The 18,666-nt window shown below is 55.6% G+C and overlaps 1 protein-coding gene across 1 annotated transcript; it reads left to right on the top strand.

Annotated features, from left to right (window-relative positions):
• The first annotated feature begins 1,543 nt into the window (after positions 1-1,543).
• Positions 1,544-15,410, top strand: TGM1 (transglutaminase 1). Its single transcript, XM_082617988.1, has 15 exons — positions 1,544-1,601; positions 2,276-2,518; positions 2,667-2,855; positions 3,846-4,094; positions 4,491-4,609; positions 4,717-4,824; positions 5,249-5,423; positions 5,796-5,934; positions 6,061-6,164; positions 8,738-8,826; positions 9,338-9,491; positions 9,599-9,880; positions 10,017-10,177; positions 10,511-10,647; positions 15,019-15,410. Exons 1-15 carry the CDS (start codon positions 1,583-1,585, stop codon positions 15,230-15,232), a joined length of 2,382 nt encoding a protein of 793 aa, XP_082474114.1. The 5' UTR covers positions 1,544-1,582; the 3' UTR covers positions 15,233-15,410.
• The last annotated feature ends 3,256 nt before the right edge of the window (positions 15,411-18,666 follow it).

The raw sequence follows: 18,666 nt of genomic DNA, 5'->3' as shown, positions 1-18,666 counted from the left end.
TCTACCTGGACCCACATGTGCTCACACACAACCAGACTCTCAGGGCCCTGCCCCTCCCATATCCATAGTGATACACAGTCCCTCCATGAAGCCCTTTGGCTGACCTGCCTCACACCTGCCCGGAATTTTGATTTCCACTAGTGCATCCTCGGAGTGTGCTGGAGGATGTAGGGACTTAGACCTGGACAGGAAAAGGTCACGGGGTTGTGGAGGGCTCTGTGCCCGGTCCTGGAGCCTCTGTCCCTACTCCCCAAGCCACCTCCCTGCCTGATGCGTCACCAAACTCAGCCTCTCCTCCAGTCAGCTTCCTTGTGTCCCCTTGCCCACCCTGTTTTCACTGTCTTCTGTTCAGTGTCCCATGGACAGAGCTGGGACAACAGCGGGATGGAGGGAAGAGACCCCAGGAACAGGGTCCCAGCCTTCCGGAAGATGTCTGACCTCCTCTTTGCCTTGGAGTTCTCTTGGTGGCCTCCCTGGCGTTTCTCCCAGTGTCAGGGTGAAGTTGGGGCAGGTGCCTGGAGCCGGTTGGTCAGGGTTCCCAGGAAGAATTCCAGGTTGGAGAGCCCTGGCCTCCAGCTCACCAGACATTCATCTAGAGAGAAGGGGGTACTCTCTAGCCTGGGGAGGGGGGCCTTCATTCCCACCTGAGCCTCATAGCAAAGACCTCAGCCTCCTCCAAACCCCTCGGTTTGGGGGGCGGGGGGTGGCGGTTAGAAAACGAGATTGCTTCTACTCTCACCCCCCCAATCCCCAACCTGGAGGGACACAGGAAGCAGGGGGCAGCTCACTCATGCTGGGGCCTGGGGCCTAGCTAGAGGAAGAAGAAGGGACAGACAGATGGATGGTGGGGGCTGGCTGGTGGAGCCAGTCGGAGGGCCTGGCTGCTGATGTCACCAGTGTGTACCAGCTTGGGATGCTGGGACCTCCCTGGGCAGGATGAGTCCCAGAGCCAGGCCGGTGGGCAGTTTCACAGGGACAGAGGCGGGCAGCCTGAGCTTGGGAAGAGCGAGTCTGCTGGATAGAGTGTGGGTGGACCCTCCCTGCCCCATCGCGCTAGGGAAACTTCCCACACTACAGGGACGATTCTTTCCCCCTCACCCGCACGTGGACACCCACCAAGCCAGGTGCCCCATCCAGAAAGCTGCTCACGGACCCCTCCCAGGAAATGACACTTGTCGCAACCCCCTCCACCGAGGAGAAGGTGCTTCTGATGCACCCAGTTTCGAAGGAGTCAGCATCCCTCGGACGGTTTGATCTCATCAAAGCCTTCCAACTTCAGCCCTGACAGACCTCGCCCCTCCCCCTCCCCAGCCCGGGCCCAACCCCGCCTCCAGTCGGTTCCTGGTTCCTTGAAAGGGGACCGAGGGTGCGGCCTAGCCTCATTTCTCACCCCTACCTCGGAAACCGCCCCCAGAGGCTGGGCTTCTTCCCTCGAGGATGGAGCAACCTCCCTTCCCCTTCTTCCCAGAAGCCTGGCCCCGCCCACCCCCCCTCATAAACCACTTACCGGCCCGCCCCACGCTTCCCATTCGTGCGGCGGCGTCAGTCCCGTCCCATCAGTCCAGACCTGTTCCACCCAGAGATGCCAGCACCTTCGTCAGGTGAGGCCCTGGCCAGGTGGGGTGCGAGCCAGCCCGAGCCTGTCGGTCCCAGTGGGGCTGCTCCCCAAACACCGAGACTCTGCACCTGGGAAGCCCGGCTCGGGGCACCTCTGCCCCCGCCCCGCCCCTCCGGGCAGCTCCGCGTGGGTGTTTGTCCAGCCGTAGGGAATGTCAGGAGCCCAAGTCGTGAATGTCACTTGCCTGTGTAATGCAAGGAGCCTTGGGTGGGGGATTCCGCCTAAGAAATGGGTCCTTGAGGCAGGCAGCTCTGGATCTCTAGACTGAGGAGCTGGCAGGTGGAGGGAGCAGGCCCGGGATGGTCTGTGCTGCTGCACCTTGAGGGTGTGATACGTGTCATCTCCTGGGAGGGGTGCGTGAGCAGCTTTCTGGATGGGGCACCTGGCTTGGTGGATGTCCATGTGCGGGTGAGAGGAGAAAGACTCGTCTCTGTAATGTGGGAAGTTTCTCTAGGTGAGTCTGAAAGGAGTCTTTGGGGAAGGTCTCTGGGTGTGTCTGAGGGAATCTCAGGGTGGAGGTCAGATCATCTCAGTCATCTGGCTGGGACTGAATCAGCTCTCTGGATGGAGGGTTTCTGGGTGAGCTGACTGGGGCATCCTGTAGGGGTAAAGGAGGTCTGTGTGAGTGATCAGAGCCTCCCTGCCTTGTCCACACAGGCACGACGACGGGCAGTCCTCGTTCAGATGTGGGCCGCTGGGGCAGGAACCCCTGGCAGCCCCCCATGACACCTTCTCCAGAGCCGGAGCCAGAGCCAAACAGACATGCTCGCCAAAGGGGCCGCCCCTTCTGGGCTCGCTGCTGTGGCTGCTGCTCGTGCCAGAATGCAGTAGATGACGACTGGGGGCCTGATCCCGGCAGAGACCGAGGGTCTGACTCCACTAGAGATGGCACCATCCAAGGTGAGGCCCACCTGTCCACGTTTTCTGAGAGCCAAAATGCTTTAATGGGCCTGAGACTCATTCTGGCGTCTCTGGGGGCCTGGGAGGCTGATGATGCAGGGCCGGACTCCCCACGGGGCTTCACTGAACCTGAGCTCTGGCCTTGCAGAGGGAATGCTGGTGGTGACTGGTGTGAATCTGCTGAGTTCACCCTCGGACCAGAATCGCCAAGAGCACCACACGGACGAGTTCGAGTACAATGAGCTGATTATCCGCCGTGGGCAGCCTTTCCACGTGGTCCTCTTCCTGTCTCGTCCCTATGAGTCCTCCGATCATGTCACCCTGGAGCTGCTCATTGGTCGGTGGAGCCCACAGTAGGAGGGGTGAAGGCCCTGGGCAGGGTGGAGTGGGGGTAGGGGGCTGCGTAGCAGGGCTCCCCGCCCTGGCATGAGGGTCAAAGGGGCAGCTTTGGGCTCCTCACTCACCCCACTCCTCGCCCCTGCCAGATAAGGCAGGTGCAAGCATGTAAGCATGTCCCCAGGGGTGCCTCAGGGAGGGTCTTGGTGTCCCTGTCTTCCTAAGTTCACGCTCTTCAAGCCTCCAGGGGCATCTGTCTCAAAATTCTTTTTCTTCAGGTGCTTGGCCAGCATCCCCTTCAGTGTTGCTGCCTCTGTGTGTCTTTCTTTCTGGGTCTGCCCTCCTTCCTCAGGGTGTGGCTCCACGCTCTGTCCCACTGTGTCTCTCAGTCTCTCTGTCCCCATGGCCCAGGGCAGGTGCCTCCCTCATTGCATTGCTTGGTGGCTACTGACTGCCTAGGCTGGTGCTTATGCTGCCGCAGGGGGCCGGCGACCCCTCGTACCCTTTGATGAGGGCCTAGCCTTGCCCACCCCAGCCTGTAATTTCCCAGGTCCCCCCACCACCTCCAGCAAGGATGCCCTGGGCTCTGGCAGCTGCAGCCCAAGGGAGCAGGCAGGGTTGACCTTCAGGAGATGAACTGCCCTTTCACACGGAGCCGGGGCAACTGGACCCAGACAGGGTGGCTCTGTTCCTCCAGCCCAGGTGCTGGAACAGTCAGGCAGGGAGAACGTGACAGTGATCCGATCTCTTCTAGTCGCCTCTAAGTGTCGAGGGAACAGGTTTGGGATGTTGGACTGGATCTCTGCCCTGACATGTGGGCAAACACTGGGTGGGGACAGAGCTGCTCTCAAATTGACCCAGGCGATGGTCCAACTCAGGGACACACTCACTGGCTCATACACTTTCTGGGTGGGGCTGCGAGAAGTCCAAGGCACCATCCCCCCCGCTTCAGATAGGCTGCAGCAGCTAATCAATGCTTCCCCCACTCCAGGAAACAAGCCTGAGGTGGGCAAGGGCACCCATGTGATCATCCCAGTGGGCCAGGGGGGCAGTGGAGGCTGGAAAGCCCAGGTGACCGAGTCCAGCGGGAAGAATCTAAACCTACGGGTCCTCACCTCCCCCAATGCCATCATCGGCAAGTTTCAGTTCACAGTCCGCACACGGTCAGAAGCTGGCGAGTTCCAGTTGCCCTTTGACCCCTGCAATGAGATCTACATCCTCTTCAATCCCTGGTGCCCAGGTGAGCCTGCTGGAGTCAGAAGCAAGGCATGGACAGGAGGGGAGGGCAGGTCAGGGCTTCCTTTCCTAGGATCTGGCTACGTGCCTGAGTACCTAGCCCTAGGAGAAGCCAGCCTCCCATTGTCCAGGTGAGGGGACCTAGATCCAGGACCTAGAGAGGTGACCAGCCCAAGGCCACACAGCCTCACCTCTCCTGGGGAAGGGCCCTGGTTACAGCCACCCTCCTCTGATTATCTCTGTCATGCTCACTGCATCCTTCCTGGGAGCAGTGCTGTCAGCCTAGAGGCGTTCCTGCTCTTCCTCTGCGGTCATGAGTCCTGCAGAATCAGCCCCGGGGGCAGGTGGGACCCAGGGAGAGGGCTGGAGGGGACCAGTCATATATGCTTTGGGAACACAGAGGATATCGTGTATGTGGACCGTGAGGACTGGCGGCAGGAGTACGTGCTTAACGAATGTGGGAGAATTTACTATGGGACCGAAGCACAGATTGGTGAGCGGACCTGGAACTACGGCCAGGTACGGCTGGCTGGGGCCTCATGCACTCAGGGGCACTAGAGGCAGGTGGGGCGGGGTAGGGGAGCAGGTGCTGGCCTAGGGGTCACCTCTGCCCTTCCTCCCTCCAGTTTGACCATGGGGTGCTGGATGCCTGCCTGTACATCCTGGACCGGCGGGGCATGCCATATGGAGGCCGCGGGGACCCCATCAACGTCTGCCGGGTCGTCTCTGCCATGGTGAGCACCCTCGCGTCTCTCAGCCCTACCGTGTGTCTGCCTCCCCTGCTCCACCCCACACTCTTACCCTTCCTGATTCTGTCCCTGCTCTTGCAAAGGGTACCGTGGGAAGTGGTCTCACCCCTCTTCCCTCCCTTGCCTGTCCCCCAACCCTCCCCTTCCTGGCTCCCGTTCCAGCTCTTGTGTAATGTACGGCCAAACCCCAAACTTGGCACACCCAGCGTTCACATTCCTGTGTCAGACCAGGACGGGGGTGGAGTGGGCAGAGAGCTCTGGGAGTGGTGAGAGGGGCTCAGGCTGCTACTGGACCCTGAAGCCTTTAGGGGTGAGGGATGGTTGCAGAGTCAGAGGCTGGGCCGGGGGCCACATGGCAGGCCCTGAGCCTCTCCCCCAACTCTGCCCCACCCCGTCCTGTCCTGGGCAGGTGAACTCCTTGGATGACAATGGCGTCCTGATTGGGAACTGGTCTGGAGAATATTCCCGCGGCACGAATCCATCAGCGTGGGTGGGCAGCGTGGAGATTCTACTCAGCTACCTACGCACCGGCTTCTCTGTTTCTTACGGCCAGTGCTGGGTTTTCGCCGGTGTGACCACTACAGGTAGTGAAAGGATGGGACAGGAGCGGCCTGGGCCCTACACGAAGGAGGGAGGGAAGCCAGGCTCCGCCTTCACGAGCCCAGCCCAGCTGTGGCTACAGTGTCTGGTAGGCTGGCCTTAATTATCATTAATTAGTGTTAACAACCGAGAGGGGCCTAGAGGAGAGGAGGGAGAAGGGACAGTTAGGGACAAGGCAAGGTCGGTGGCTTGGATTCCCCTAACCCCCAACACTCCCTGGCTCGGTGCCCTCCTGACCCTAGCGACCCCTGACCCAGTTGCCCCTGTCCCCGTGCTACTCCTGACCTCGTGCCTCACCTGCCCCCCACCCCTGCCCTGGCCCCGGGCCCTGAACCCCAACCCTGGTTTCCCCACAGTGCTGCGCTGCCTGGGCCTGGCCACCCGTACCACCACCAACTTCAATTCCGCACATGACACAGACTCATCCCTCACCATGGACATCTACTTTGACGAGAACATGAAGCCACTCGAGCACCTGAACAGTGATTCCGTCTGGTGAGGCTGGGGCTGGCCTGCCCTTCCCTGCTGAGGGCTGGTGACCTGAGGCCTGGGCGCCAGGGGATGCCGGGGAGGCCCCGGGGGGTGGGCAGCTCACGGAGCCCTCCGGCCATGTCCATCCAGGAACTTCCACGTATGGAACGAGTGTTGGATGAAGAGGCCAGATCTGCCCTCAGGCTTCGATGGATGGCAGGTTGTGGACGCCACACCCCAGGAGACCAGCAGTGGTGAGGCGGGGCCCTGCCTGGCTCCTGAACCCCATGTGGGGCCCCTCCCTGGCTCCCCAGCCAGGGGAACAAACTCCAGCGTCCCGGACGGGGCCTTAGAGCCGGGTCCTTTAACCTCGCAGTTCTTCAAACAGACTCATCAGGGCAAATCACCCTGTGGCCCTTCATTTATTTTTACCTTTCTGCGTAACTATTTGCCTAAATTTTATTTATTTGTAAGGATTATTACACTCAGATGGCTCAAAAGTCCAAGGATTCAAGAGAATTCAGTGAGAGGTTTCCCTCCTCTGACAAATCCACTATTCCCACTTGCTTTTTTATTTACATATCCTGGAGGTAATTAATTGAAGGACCTTTTTATTTATATATATTCTTTTAAAGTTTAAAAAGTCATTATTTTAAGTAAAACAAGCTTGTAAGGAAAAAAAAAAAGGATAGAGTTGTATAGCATAAAGTATACAATTCCCTATCCTCTCTCAGGTGGTTTGTTTCGTTTTGTTTCAAGGAAATTTCTATATCCTACTCCAGACCTGATACGTTGGACCTTCAGGGAATAGACTCTAGGAATCTGTATTTTCTTTTTTTTTCCGATACACAGGCCTCTCACTGTTGTGGCCTCTCCCCTTGAGGAGCACAGGTTCTGGACGCGCAGGCTCAGCAGCCATGGCTCACGGGCCCAGCTGCTCCACGGCATGTGGGATCTTCCCGGACAGGGGCACGACCCGTGTCCCCTGCATCGGCAGGCGGACTCTCAACCACTGCGCCACAGGGAAGCCCCCAGGGATCTGTATTTTTGAAAGTTCTGGTGATGTTGCAGATCAGCTGGGTTTGGGAGGTCCTCTAGGGCACAGAGCGTTAGGTCAGCAGCAGAGCAGACCCAGCCCCCGACTTCCTCTCTTTCAACACATATTCTCGCTTTTACCAAGTTCCTCTCGTGTCTGTTCCACTGCTCCACTGAGTTATACGTACAGTATGATAAAATCAGGGTTCAGATAGGTTCAGAGGAGAAAACAGCTTCTGTAACCCAGTCCAGCCTAAGAAGTAATCACTGACGACATAACCTACTAGTCTCTTTTCCACAATGCACGTTTCTGCAAAAATTAGACCTCCCGTGCTGTTCTCAGACAGGTCCTGCACACCCTTCCCACCTTAACACTCTGGCCCCAGACAGCCCCACCTGCCCCTCCGGTTGCCTCTCCCTCCAACCCCTGCCACCTCTCCCTTCCTCACCCTGGCTCAGATAGCCTTCCCCTAGCCTACGCTCCTCCTCTGGTCTCTGGCCAGACCCCTCCCCCTCAGTCATCTCTATGAACGGTGCCCTGTGAGTTGTGCAACCCCAGTGATGCCTGTGACGCTGGAACAGCCTGCAGGACACCGGGAGATCTGAGTTCTGGTCCCCACTCTGGGAAGTGGTGGGCTGGGTGGCAGCCAGGGGCTCTGAGGCCACCCAGACCCGGGCTTGATTCTAGCTTGATCACTTCTTAGATATGTCATCTTGGGCAAGTTCCTTGCACCTTCGGGCTTTGGTGTTCTTGTTTGTAATGTGTGGATGATATATACCATACAGGGTGGTTGGGAGGATCTAATGAGAAGTCATAGTAGACTAGCAGCATGGCTGGAGCTTAGTAGCTACTCAGTTAAGTATTAGCTCCTTGGGCTTCCCTGGTGGCGCAGTGGTTGAGAGTCCACCTGCCGATGCAGGGGACACGGGTTCGTGCCCGGTCCAGAAAGATCCCACATGCCGCGGAGCGGTTGGGCCCATGAGCCATGGCCGCTGAGCCTGCGCGTCTGGAGCCTGTGCTCCGCAACGGGAGAAGCCGCAACAGTGAGAGGCCCGCGTACCGCAAAAAAAAAAAAAAAAAAAAAAAAGTATTAGCTCCTTCCTTCTCTCTGTATCCAACTGTCTTGGGAGATCCTGGCATCTACTTTGCCTCACTGAGCCTGTCTCCCCATGTGTAAAAGGAGACCATCGTGTGAGATGTTTTCTAAGACTCTCTCCTGTTGGATGGCCCTCACTTCCTGTTCTGTGTCCTCTCCTGCCAAGTTTCCTCCCTACCAACTCACCTCTTCCAGAAAACCCTCCCGAGCACACTGAGGACAGCCTCTGTTTCCCACCAGCTCCCCTCTCACCTCCCCACAGAGAGGACACAGTAGGCTGCAGAGGTGAAGGGTTGTTCTGGATCTTTCTGGAATGGTGACTGATGTCATTGCTCTCCCAGCCGGCAAGCAGAGCCATGGTGGGCTCTGGGTTTGTCTTGATGTAGGATGGCTCTTGACCTCAGGGGTTTACAGACAGCTGACATGCAGCTTCAGCCAGTAGAGGAAGTGTGCCAGCAATTTGGTTAGCAAGGCAGGCCTGTCCCCACGGTTGTCCCTGTCCCCCTATCCCCCACCAAGGACTGAGGCTAAATAGAACGTGCGCACTATTTTGTTTAACCTCCCTGAGTTGGACTGCTGGGAGCTGACCCAAGGCAGTGGGCGCTGGGCCTGGATGGGTGGGCCCAGGATCTGGGGGGGGGGTCCCCCTCAGCCTCCTTGGATCTCTCACCCCCATGCTACCCTCACTCCCCTAGGCATCTTCTGCTGTGGCCCCTGCTCTGTGCAGTCCATCAAGAACGGCCTGGTCTACATGAAGTATGACACGCCCTTCATTTTTGCTGAGGTGAGGCCTGTGTGCCCGGTGCCTTTGTGGGCAGCCTGGGGAGACGAGGGCACTGGCGTTGGCCCTGGGATCTCTGGTCCTGACCTCACCACCGACCGACTAGCTGTGTGATCTTGAGCAAGTCACCCATTCTATGAGTCTTAGTTTCCCCAGCTGTTAAAAGTGGGATAATAATGGCTGCCATGCTTCCTGTGCTCAGGACCAAAAGAAATAATGGGTATGAAGCTGCTCTGTAAGTCGCAGAGTCAGCGAACGAGCGTAAGGGATTACTGTTCTTAATGTTGAATGCATGCTAAGGAGCCTCCCAGACCAGTTTCTTCCCCACTCTCTGGCCTTGTCTGGCTCAGCTTGTAAAGTCTCCCGGTTTGGCTCTTCCAGGAAGCTCCCAACCGTTGGATCTAGCCCTCCATGCAGCTCCTAGGATCCAGGGAAGGCAGCTGGGGGTCAGGCCCACCCTCAGACCCTCTGGCTCACTCACTCCCGGCTCACACCCCACACACGCCCCAAACAGGTGAACAGTGACAAGGTCTACTGGCAGCGGCAATATGACGGCAGCTTCAAGGTCATGTACGTGGAGGAGAAAGCCATCGGCTCGCTCGTCGTCACGAAGGCCGTCGGCTCCAACAATCGGGAAGAGGTCTCCCACATCTATAAGCACCCGGAAGGTACCAGCCCCCCAACCTGGCCAGCTCCGACCATGCCAAGGGTTCCCACCAAGCACTCGCCAATGCCAGCAGCAGTGGTAAGCTCATCGTTGACCCTCAACCCCCAGGCTCAGAAGCAGAGCGGAAGGCAGTGGAGACCGCAGCCGCCCACGGCAGCAAACCCAACGTGTACGCCATCCGGGACTCGGCTGAGGATGTGGCCCTGCGGGTGGAGGCGCAGGACACAGTAATGGGGCGGGACCTGACCATCTGTGTGGTGCTGACCAACTGCAGCAGCAGCCCGCGGACTGTGAAGCTGCACCTGTACCTCTCCGTTACCTTCTATACCGGTGTCTCTGGGTCTGTCTTCAAGGAGAGCAAGAAGGAAGTGGTGCTGGCTCCAGGGGCCTGTAAGTGCTCCTTCCCCAGCCCTGCCCCCTCCCCTCTGCCCCACGGCTGGGCACCCCGGGGCTGGGGACATGGAGACCCCAGGATGCCGGGTCTGGGGAAGCTGGCCTCAGTGACACCATGCCTCTTCCCCCCCAGCGGAGCGCATGGCCATGCCCGTGGCCTACAAGGAGTACCGGGTCCACCTCGTGGACCAGGGGGCCATGCTGCTCAACGTCTCAGGCCACGTCAAGGAGAATGGGCAGGTGCTGGCCAAGCAGCACACCTTCCGTCTGCGCACCCCGGACCTCTCCCTCACGGTAGAGCAGCTGGCTGGGGCAGGGGGAAATCGGAGGGCCAGGGGAGGGGGCACTGGGCCAGGAGCCGCGGCAGGAGGAGGTCAGGGACCGGCTCTGGGCCTCTGGGCTTCGGTTTCCTCCTCTGGAAAATCAGATCTCATGTCCCTGATTCTGTGGTGCCTGCAGCTGGAGAGTGGGTTGGAGTTTCCTGTCTGGCTTTGGGAGAGCCCTCTCTCGGGGGCAGAAACGTGGGGTGAAGGCGGTCTTGATTCGAAGGAGCTCTCCCTCTCTGGGGGAGTGTCTGGTCCTGTGAGTTCGGCCAGGGGCTCTGATGGGGGCCTCTTTTTCTCTCAGTTACTGCAAGCAGCCGTGGTTGGCCAGGAGTGCGAGGTCCAGATTGTCTTCCAGAACCCCCTGCCTGTCACCCTCACCAACGTTATCTTCCGGCTCGAGGGTTCCGGGTTGCAGAGACCCAAGACCCTCAACGCTGGGTGAGTCTGGCCCCTCCTCCTTCCCCTGCCGCTGCCCTTGCCTGCCTCCTGGCGGCATGAGTCCCAGCTTTGCTTCCTCTCTTGGTCAGGACGGTAAGGTCTGTTGCTTGGGGCCCGCCAGCAGCACGTCCTGACTCAGTTCAGCCCACCCAGCACGTAAAAGGCCTGCTGTGGGCAGTGCTCTGCGGTGTCCCCACCCTGCCTCACCGGCTCGTTAGGGAGCTAAGACCTCACATAGGGATCACTACCAACTCGTCAGTACTGTCACCCAGCACTCAGCAGTTGAGCAGGCACTTTCAGGAACATAAGTTCATTTGGAGACCACAACAACCCCTTAGCGTACATTAGAGATCATCACCTGGGCCATGTGCCCCACAGGGCAAGTGACTGAGCTCCTGTGCGCCTCAGTTTTCTCACCTGTAAAATAGGGATAACGATAAGCCTGGCTCTGAGGCTCAGAGGAGACCCTGCCCATAAAGCACTCAGCATGGTGCTCAGCACAGCATTAGTGTTCTGTTGGTAGGTGTCCCCCCCTTTACAGATGGGGCAGCTGGTGGCCGCATCTCACAGGGTCTCACAGCTCCTAAGGGGCAGGCTCTGCCCCTCCCGCTTTGGTGAGAGCACAGGCTCTCAAGCTTGTTGCAGGCGTGGTGGCATGAGGGCCGAGCAGCAGTTCCGAAGGCGAGAGCCCTGTGCCTCGGGCCCTCACCCAGCCTGCCGGGGCCTGATCCCGAGCCACATGAGGCTCTGGGCCAGGCCGGTGCCCACAGTCATGTTCCTGGGCCTGTGCTGCCAGCTCTGACACAGACCCACGCATGCAGGAACAGCACAGAGGGAAAGCAGAGAAGGCCAGAGGCTGACTTTTAAGGTCAGCCTTCTGGGGACAGGGGTAGGAATTTTCCTCATTCGACAAAGAGCACCCGAGGGAAAGTGACAACATGCGCTCGGAGGGGCTGGGTGAGGAAGCAGAGGGTCTCTGCCCACCCTGCCCCTCCCTCTCCCCACACACAGCAGGCGGCTCTGCCTGGTGGTGGCTGCCACTTTCGCCAACAGACCAAAACTGAAAAGGTTGCTGTTCTGATCTTTGCCCCAGCCTGGCCCCCTGGATGATGGGACACATCACAAACCAGTGCTCTCCTTCTGTCGCCCTAAAAGGGTCTCTGGCAGCTTAGAGAGTGGAGCTTGGAACTCCCAGACAGCTCACCTGCTGGTGTCTCTCACCTGCAGCTGACAGAGGGAGGTTTGCCTATTCTGAGGGATTCCCCAGAGCGGGGCTCCCCTCAGCAGCCCCACCAGATCTTTGATTCTTGCCCCTGCCTGGGAATAAGGGAAGGACCGCTGCACTGAGTGATGGAGACCCAGCTCCTCTCTTCAGCTGTGGGGCTTGTCCAAGTCTCCCCCCACTTAAAGGTCCCAGTCTTCCCACCGGTAGGTGAGGGGGTTAGATGGTAGTTTCTCAAGGCAGGTCCTCCTTGGACATCCTGTGGCTCCTCAGCTGCTGTGAGCCCAGGCCAGGGCCACCAGGACAGCTGAGAGCCCTGAGCTCCTGGCTCGGATATATTAGATTCCAAAACGGGCATCACTTCACTCTCATCTGCACATCCAAGGCTGTGGTATGGCATAAGTTGTGCCACCCAGCCTGCTAAGAGGCCACTTAATAAACGTTCCAGAACTTACCCCTTCAGATGGCTATTGTCACCACCAAAGCAGTCACCAGGGAAAGCTGGAAGTCTGCTCCAAATCCTTCTTGGGAATTTCCCCCAGAGCCTGAATCATATTCTCTAGAATGTCCTTAGGGTGGTCTTCTAAGGGGGTGGATTTGACCTTGGGGAAACAGCCTCAAGTCATTTAGAATTAAGACTAATTAATAAGGTAAGTGAACAAGGTGGGTCATAATGCCCTTTTCAATCAGAACTGAAACTTGGCTGTAAAGGAGGGACAGTGACTTGTCCAGGCGTGCGTGCACGCCCAAGTGGGTGCGTGTGATGTGTGTGTGGTTTTAAATGGCTGTGAGGGAAAATCTGAGAGGAGGTTTTTCAAATGTTCAACAGGGTTGAACCAGTACAGAATTGAAGGACAATTCTAATTTGGATGTCTAAGTTCTGATGTCCTGTCAGGGAGTTGGTTTTATTACCTGCACTCATTTATGGGCACATTCCAACATTAGCAGCTGACGTACTCAGCTTAAACTGGCAAACTGGCGTGCAGCCAAGGTCTCGCCTGACTCTGAAGACCAGGGTAGGAAGAGATCTTGACATCCCTAGCTGGAATCTGGAGAGCATTTTCTCATGGAAATAATGTTATAAATAAAGGCTAGGCTCTGAAATAGTACAGTTCAATCATAGTATGGGTTAAATAGACTTTTGAAGGCTGATCTGAACCTAAACAACCTTTAACCTGCATCGATGGAAAAGTGAGCACAAATTAAAAGTGCAGATTCGTAACCAGGCAGAGTATAGCCTACCTGCTAAGTTATAGACTTAATTTCTTTCTTTCTTTCTTTTTTTAATAAATTTATTTATGTATGTATGTATTTTTGGCTGCGTTGGGCCTTCGCTGCTGCGCGCGGGCTTTCTCTAGTTGCGGCGAGCGGGGGCCACTCTTCATTGCGGTGCGCGGGCTTCTCGTTGTGGCGGCTTCTCTTGTTGCAGAGCACAGGCTCTAGGCACACGGGCTTCAGTAGTTGTGGCACATGGGCTCAGTAGTTGTGGCGCACGGGCTTAGTTACTCCGCGGCATGTGGGATCTTCCCGGACCAGGGTTCGAACCCGTGTCCCCTGCATTGGCAGGCGGATTCTTAACCACTGCGCCACCAGGGAAGTCCCTAGACTTAATTTCAAGTTGTATATTATGACAGGAAGTCTAGAAATTAAGTCTATAACCTAACAGGTAGGCTATAGATATCTATCTCCCACCTTCATAGAGCTTGGAGGCACCTTCAAGACCATCTGATCCCCCCCCTCATTTTACATTCGCTTCCATTTTACACCAGAAAGTGAGGATGACTGGTATTCTAAACCACACAGTTAACAACGGTAGAAGAAGGAGTACAGAGTGATTCAGGGACGCCCCTTGGAAGCAGGCTCCAAGCTATTTTGCCCCAAGGAGAGCTCATCCTCAATGTTGGGGTGTTGACTCATTCCCTTGGAGGACTGTGGTGTTTGCACAGAGTCTGGCTCCAGAGACGGTCCCCAAGGCAGGCTCAGGTTGAGCAGGGGCCAGAGGTAAAGGTTTAAGGCAGAGGCAGGAAAGGACAGATGATAAAAGGCGTGAGAAGGTGCGATATAAATGCAGTCACAGTCAGTGTGTAAGCACACGTGCAGATTGCTGGAGGAGCTCAGAGAAGGGTGAGATTCATTTTCCTGAGGGCAGGAGGTGCTCCAGGGAGCCCTCACTGAGGAGGAGGTGTGAGCTGGGTCTGGAGGCAGCCTGGGGGCAAAGCATGAAGACAGAGGTGAGTTCAGGGAAGGGGAGGAGCTCAGTGGGGCCGGTGGGCAGGAAGAATGGGGGGAGGATGAGGTGGTGCAGGCAGGCAGGGTGACTCAGAGTGAGTCTGTGTGTCAGGTTAGGGAGCTACAGTTTCATCTATCTCATACGCACCGAGGAAGCCAAGCCGGTGAAGGGCTCAGTTCATCTCTGAGTGCTTGGAGAATAGAATGGAAAATGAGATGGGAAGCAAGGAGGCCGGTTAGAAGGTTGGTGAAATTGTGATTCCCAGAGGGGTGGTCTGGGACTAGAGGTCCATGGGAAGGAAGAAAATAAAGACACTGTAGTGTGTGTGTGCACACCAGCATGTGTGTTTCTCTCTCACACACATGAATGTGTGTCAATTTAATTTAAAGATGCCAATTGTCTGTTCTTTTTTTTTAAAATAACATCCTGAAATATGATAGTAGCAGAGGATGATTAATTTTCTTCCACCTTATTCCTCGGCAAACCTGAAAGTATTTGGCAATACTGTGTTGAGCCCCAAAGTCTCCCTTTGAAGTTTTCTTGTTCTTGGAAACCCTACAGGGATTGGGGCTGACCTGGTTGGGGCAGGAGCATTGGCCATGGAGAGCCGGGGAGGCAGTGCCTCGGTCTTTGTCCAGATGTTTGTGAGAGCAGGGAGGGAGGAGTCCTGGATGCTGAGGAGATTTCCAGCTCCAGCAGCTGGGTGGGTGGCCACTGATCTAGCCTTGCAGAGGTGGCCTTGGGGTTCAGGCTTTGTTCCGGTCAGTAGGTTAGGTCTTGGGTGTGGAGATTCCAGCTGAGCCCAGAAATGCCTGAAGGGCTCCACCTGCTGCTCCTTCCTTCCTGCCTGCCCCATCAGCCCTTACTCCCCACTCCACCCTCGGTCACCCCAGCCCCATGATCCTATCTCTGCCCACAGGGACATTGAGGGCAACAAGAGAGTGACACTGCGCCAGACGTTCGTGCCTGTGAGACCAGGCTCCCGCCAGCTCATCGCCAGCTTGGACAGCCCACAGCTCTCCCAGGTGCATGGGGTCATCCAGGTGGATGTGGCCCCGGCCGCTGGTGGCAGGGGCTTCTCAGATACTAGAGGCAATGGTAGCTCAGAGGAGACCATCCCTATTGCATCTTGAGGTGGGGCTTAGCCCTGGGCCAGGAGCAATGGGAGTGGAGTCAGATGAGCAAGGGCACTGCCTCAAGACAGGGGCCCACTGCAGAGCGGTTCCCCAGGGCCTCAGGTGCGGAGACCGGGGCATCTGGGGAGGAACCGATCTCATTTGCACAGATGCTAATAAACTGTTTTTCAATGAAGCTGCCATTCTGTCCATCTGTCAGTCTATGCCGAGCCAAGGAGCCCCATGGCCTATCCTGGGGATGCCCTTGGCATTTCTGACGCCCCTAGCTCTGAGAAGCATGGCTGGCATGTCAGCAGTGGTACCACTCAGCAGCTCTTGAGATGGGGCCGCTTGGCACCAGGACAGCCTCCAGCGCTCACCTGCCCAGTCTTCACCTGCTGACCAAAGCCCTCGGAAGCTCCCTGGGCTCAGTGGCACTGCCCCCTCCACAACACCCCCTGTGGGAAAGAAGAACCTAAAGTCCCTTCTGTAGGCACATGTTTGAGGTAGAAATAGGCTGGACTTCTCTCTGAGCAGCAGAAGCCACTTTCTAATATTGATCTTCAAATATCCTTGTCTAAGAATTTTTACAAAAGTAATATGTGTTCAGTGTTGAGCATTAAGAAGATACAGAAAATTATAAAGCAGAAAATAACAATAATCCTCAAGCCCCGCCATGTACAGAAAGTAACTGTTAACGTTGTGTTTCATATGCTGCTTCCCAGCCCCCCCCACCCCCGACAAATGACCTATGGTGAGCATTTTCCTACAGCATTAAATAGTCTTTGAAAGCATCGTGTTTAGAGACTGGATGGTAGGCTAGGCTTCCAGGCCGCCCTCCTGGTCCTGGATCTCTGGCTGTCCTTCTCAGTTTCCTCAGTTGGTGCCTCCACCTCGGCTCAGACTCCAGTGTTGGGGTGACTCAGGCCTCCGCCCCAGGCTCTCTCTCATCCAGCTACACTCTGTCAAGGTGAGCTCTGCCAGACTCGAGGTTTTGAGGACTGCTGGCTCCCAAAATCGTATATTTTCCTTGAACCTCAAATTTGTATATTTACTGCCTTCTCAATATCTCTACAATGTGGATGTCCAATGTGGATGTCTCAAAGACACCCCAAGTATAACACATCCAAGGTCAAACTCCTGACCTCCCTCCAGCACATATCCTCCTACATCTTCCCCTACCTCAGTAAATGGCACCTCCATCTTTCCAGTTTCTTGGGCCCAAACTCTTGGAGTCACCCTTGACTCCTTTCTTTCTCTCACATCCCACATTCAATCTGTCAGCAGATCTTGCTGGTTCTACTTCCCATTCATAGGTGTCTAGAATCTGACCACTCCTTATCTCCTCTACAACTACCATCCTGCCCGAGCTGCCTTCATCTCTCAGCTGGACTGTTGCACCCCCTTCCTAATCATTTCCCCATTTCCACTCTTGCCCTTTCATACCCTGTTCTTCACACAGCAGCTGGAACGAGCAGGTGAACCAGATCATGTCAATCCTCTGCTCAAAGCCTTCCACTGGGGCTTCCCTGGTGGCGCAGTGGTTGAGAGTCCATCTGCCGATGCAGGGGATGCGGGTTCGCGCCCCGGTCCGGGAAGATCCCACATGCTGTGGAGCGGCTGGGCCCGTGAGCCATGGCCGCTGAGCCTGCACATCTGGAGACTGTGCTCCGCAACGGGAGAGGCCACAACAGTGAGAGACCCGCGTAGCGCAAAAAACAAACAAAACCTTCCACTGGCTTCCCCCAAAGTCAAAGTCCTTACAGGACTCCGCCCTCCCTCCCCTTCCCCTCCCTCGACTCAGTCCATCCAGCTCGCTGGCCCCTTCCTACCTGGACAGTGCCAGGCACATTCCTGCTCTGGGGTCTCTGCAGGGCTGCACTCTGCCTGAGGACTTCTTCCCCACATGGCCCCATGGCTCACTCCCTCTTCTCCTTGAAGACTTGCTTAAGTGCCACCATCTTAAGGTCTTCTTTCCCATCCCATTTTAAAATTGCAACACCTTCTATGTTTCCTATCTCCCTTTGTTCTTTCTTTTTCTCCATACTACATGTTACCGTGTGGTGTTCTATACATTAAATTTTTTGTATCATTTATTATCTAATTCTCTCTACCAGTACTGCTCCATCCTAGTCCAAGCCACCATCCTCCCTCACTTGGATTGAAGCCCCAGTCCTCTCACTAGCCTTTGCCCTTCCCTGTCTATTCTCAACTTGGCAGCCAGAGGGATGTTCTTAAATGTCAGTCAGATCATGTCACCAATCTGCTCACACTCCCCAGTGGCTACTCACTTCTCACAGAATAACAGCCGTGGCTGCTTCACTTTCTTGGTATTTCTCAAAGCCTTGACCTCCTGGCCTTTGGACTAACAGTTTCCCCTGCCTGGAACACTCTTCTTCTGCTATCCATGTGACAGGCACTCTCCCCTCCTTTGAAGTCTATCCTTGAATATCACTGTCTTAATGCGGCCTTTTCTGGCCACCCTATTTTAAATTGCAACCCACTCCTCTCCTCATGACCACTTTTCCCTGCTTTATTTTTCTGCATAACACTTATCCACATCCAACATATTCAATATTTTAACAATGCATTTATTCATTGTGTCCCCTCTCCCCCAGGTGGAATATAAACTCCACAAGAGCACTGTCTGATTTGGTCTCTGTTGTATGCTCAGAATTTAGTGCATAGAAATGCTCACTAAATACTTGCTGAGTGAAGAAGAATTTGGCACTAATGTATTTATATATAATAACGCCTGTCATCTTCACAACGACCTCATAAGGTCACTGTATTATAATTTCCCCTCTACAGATGAAGAATCTGAGGCAAGGGGCTAGGGAACCCAGCAAAATCATTTAGCACTCTAGAATAGGATTAGAACCTGGGCAGTCTAGCTCCACAGCCTGTATTTTATCTCAGACTGAAAGTGACCCCACAGAGCTCTTAATTCCACCCCCAAACTCTTCTTCCCCTAGTTTTTCCCATCTCATTGTTACTATAATCACCCAGTTGTTCCAACCAAACACCTACAAGTCACCCTTGATTCCTCCCTCTTCTCTCCTCCAAGATTCACTCCACCAGTATTTCTTACGAGTTCTATGTCCAAAATATATCTGAATCTGTCATTCTCTCCACTTGCACTGTCACTGTTCTGTCTCCCTATGGAACTGCCATAGCCTCCTGGTGTGTTTCCACTCTTGTTCCTGAATAATCCAGTTTCTACACAGCCAGTGAGCTTTCTAAGCTCTAAATTAAATCCTGGTACTCTCCTGCTTAAAACCGGATGAGGCTGGTACTGAACCCAAGTTCAGCTGTTTGCTGCTTGGAAAGCCAATATACAAGAGACAAGTGTTGTTGGGAAGGGTGCGGCTGCTTTATACAGGAGGCCAGCAACCTGGGAAGATGGTGGACTAATGTCCCCAAACCAATCTCCAAATTGCTGGTTAGGGGAC

The sequence above is a fragment of the Mesoplodon mirus genome (genome assembly GCF_964341445.2).
Source record: "Mesoplodon mirus genome assembly, chromosome: 4".
In the NCBI taxonomy this organism is placed as follows: Eukaryota; Metazoa; Chordata; class Mammalia; order Artiodactyla; family Ziphiidae; genus Mesoplodon; species Mesoplodon mirus.
This window is presented reverse-complemented; position numbering and strand designations above follow the sequence as displayed.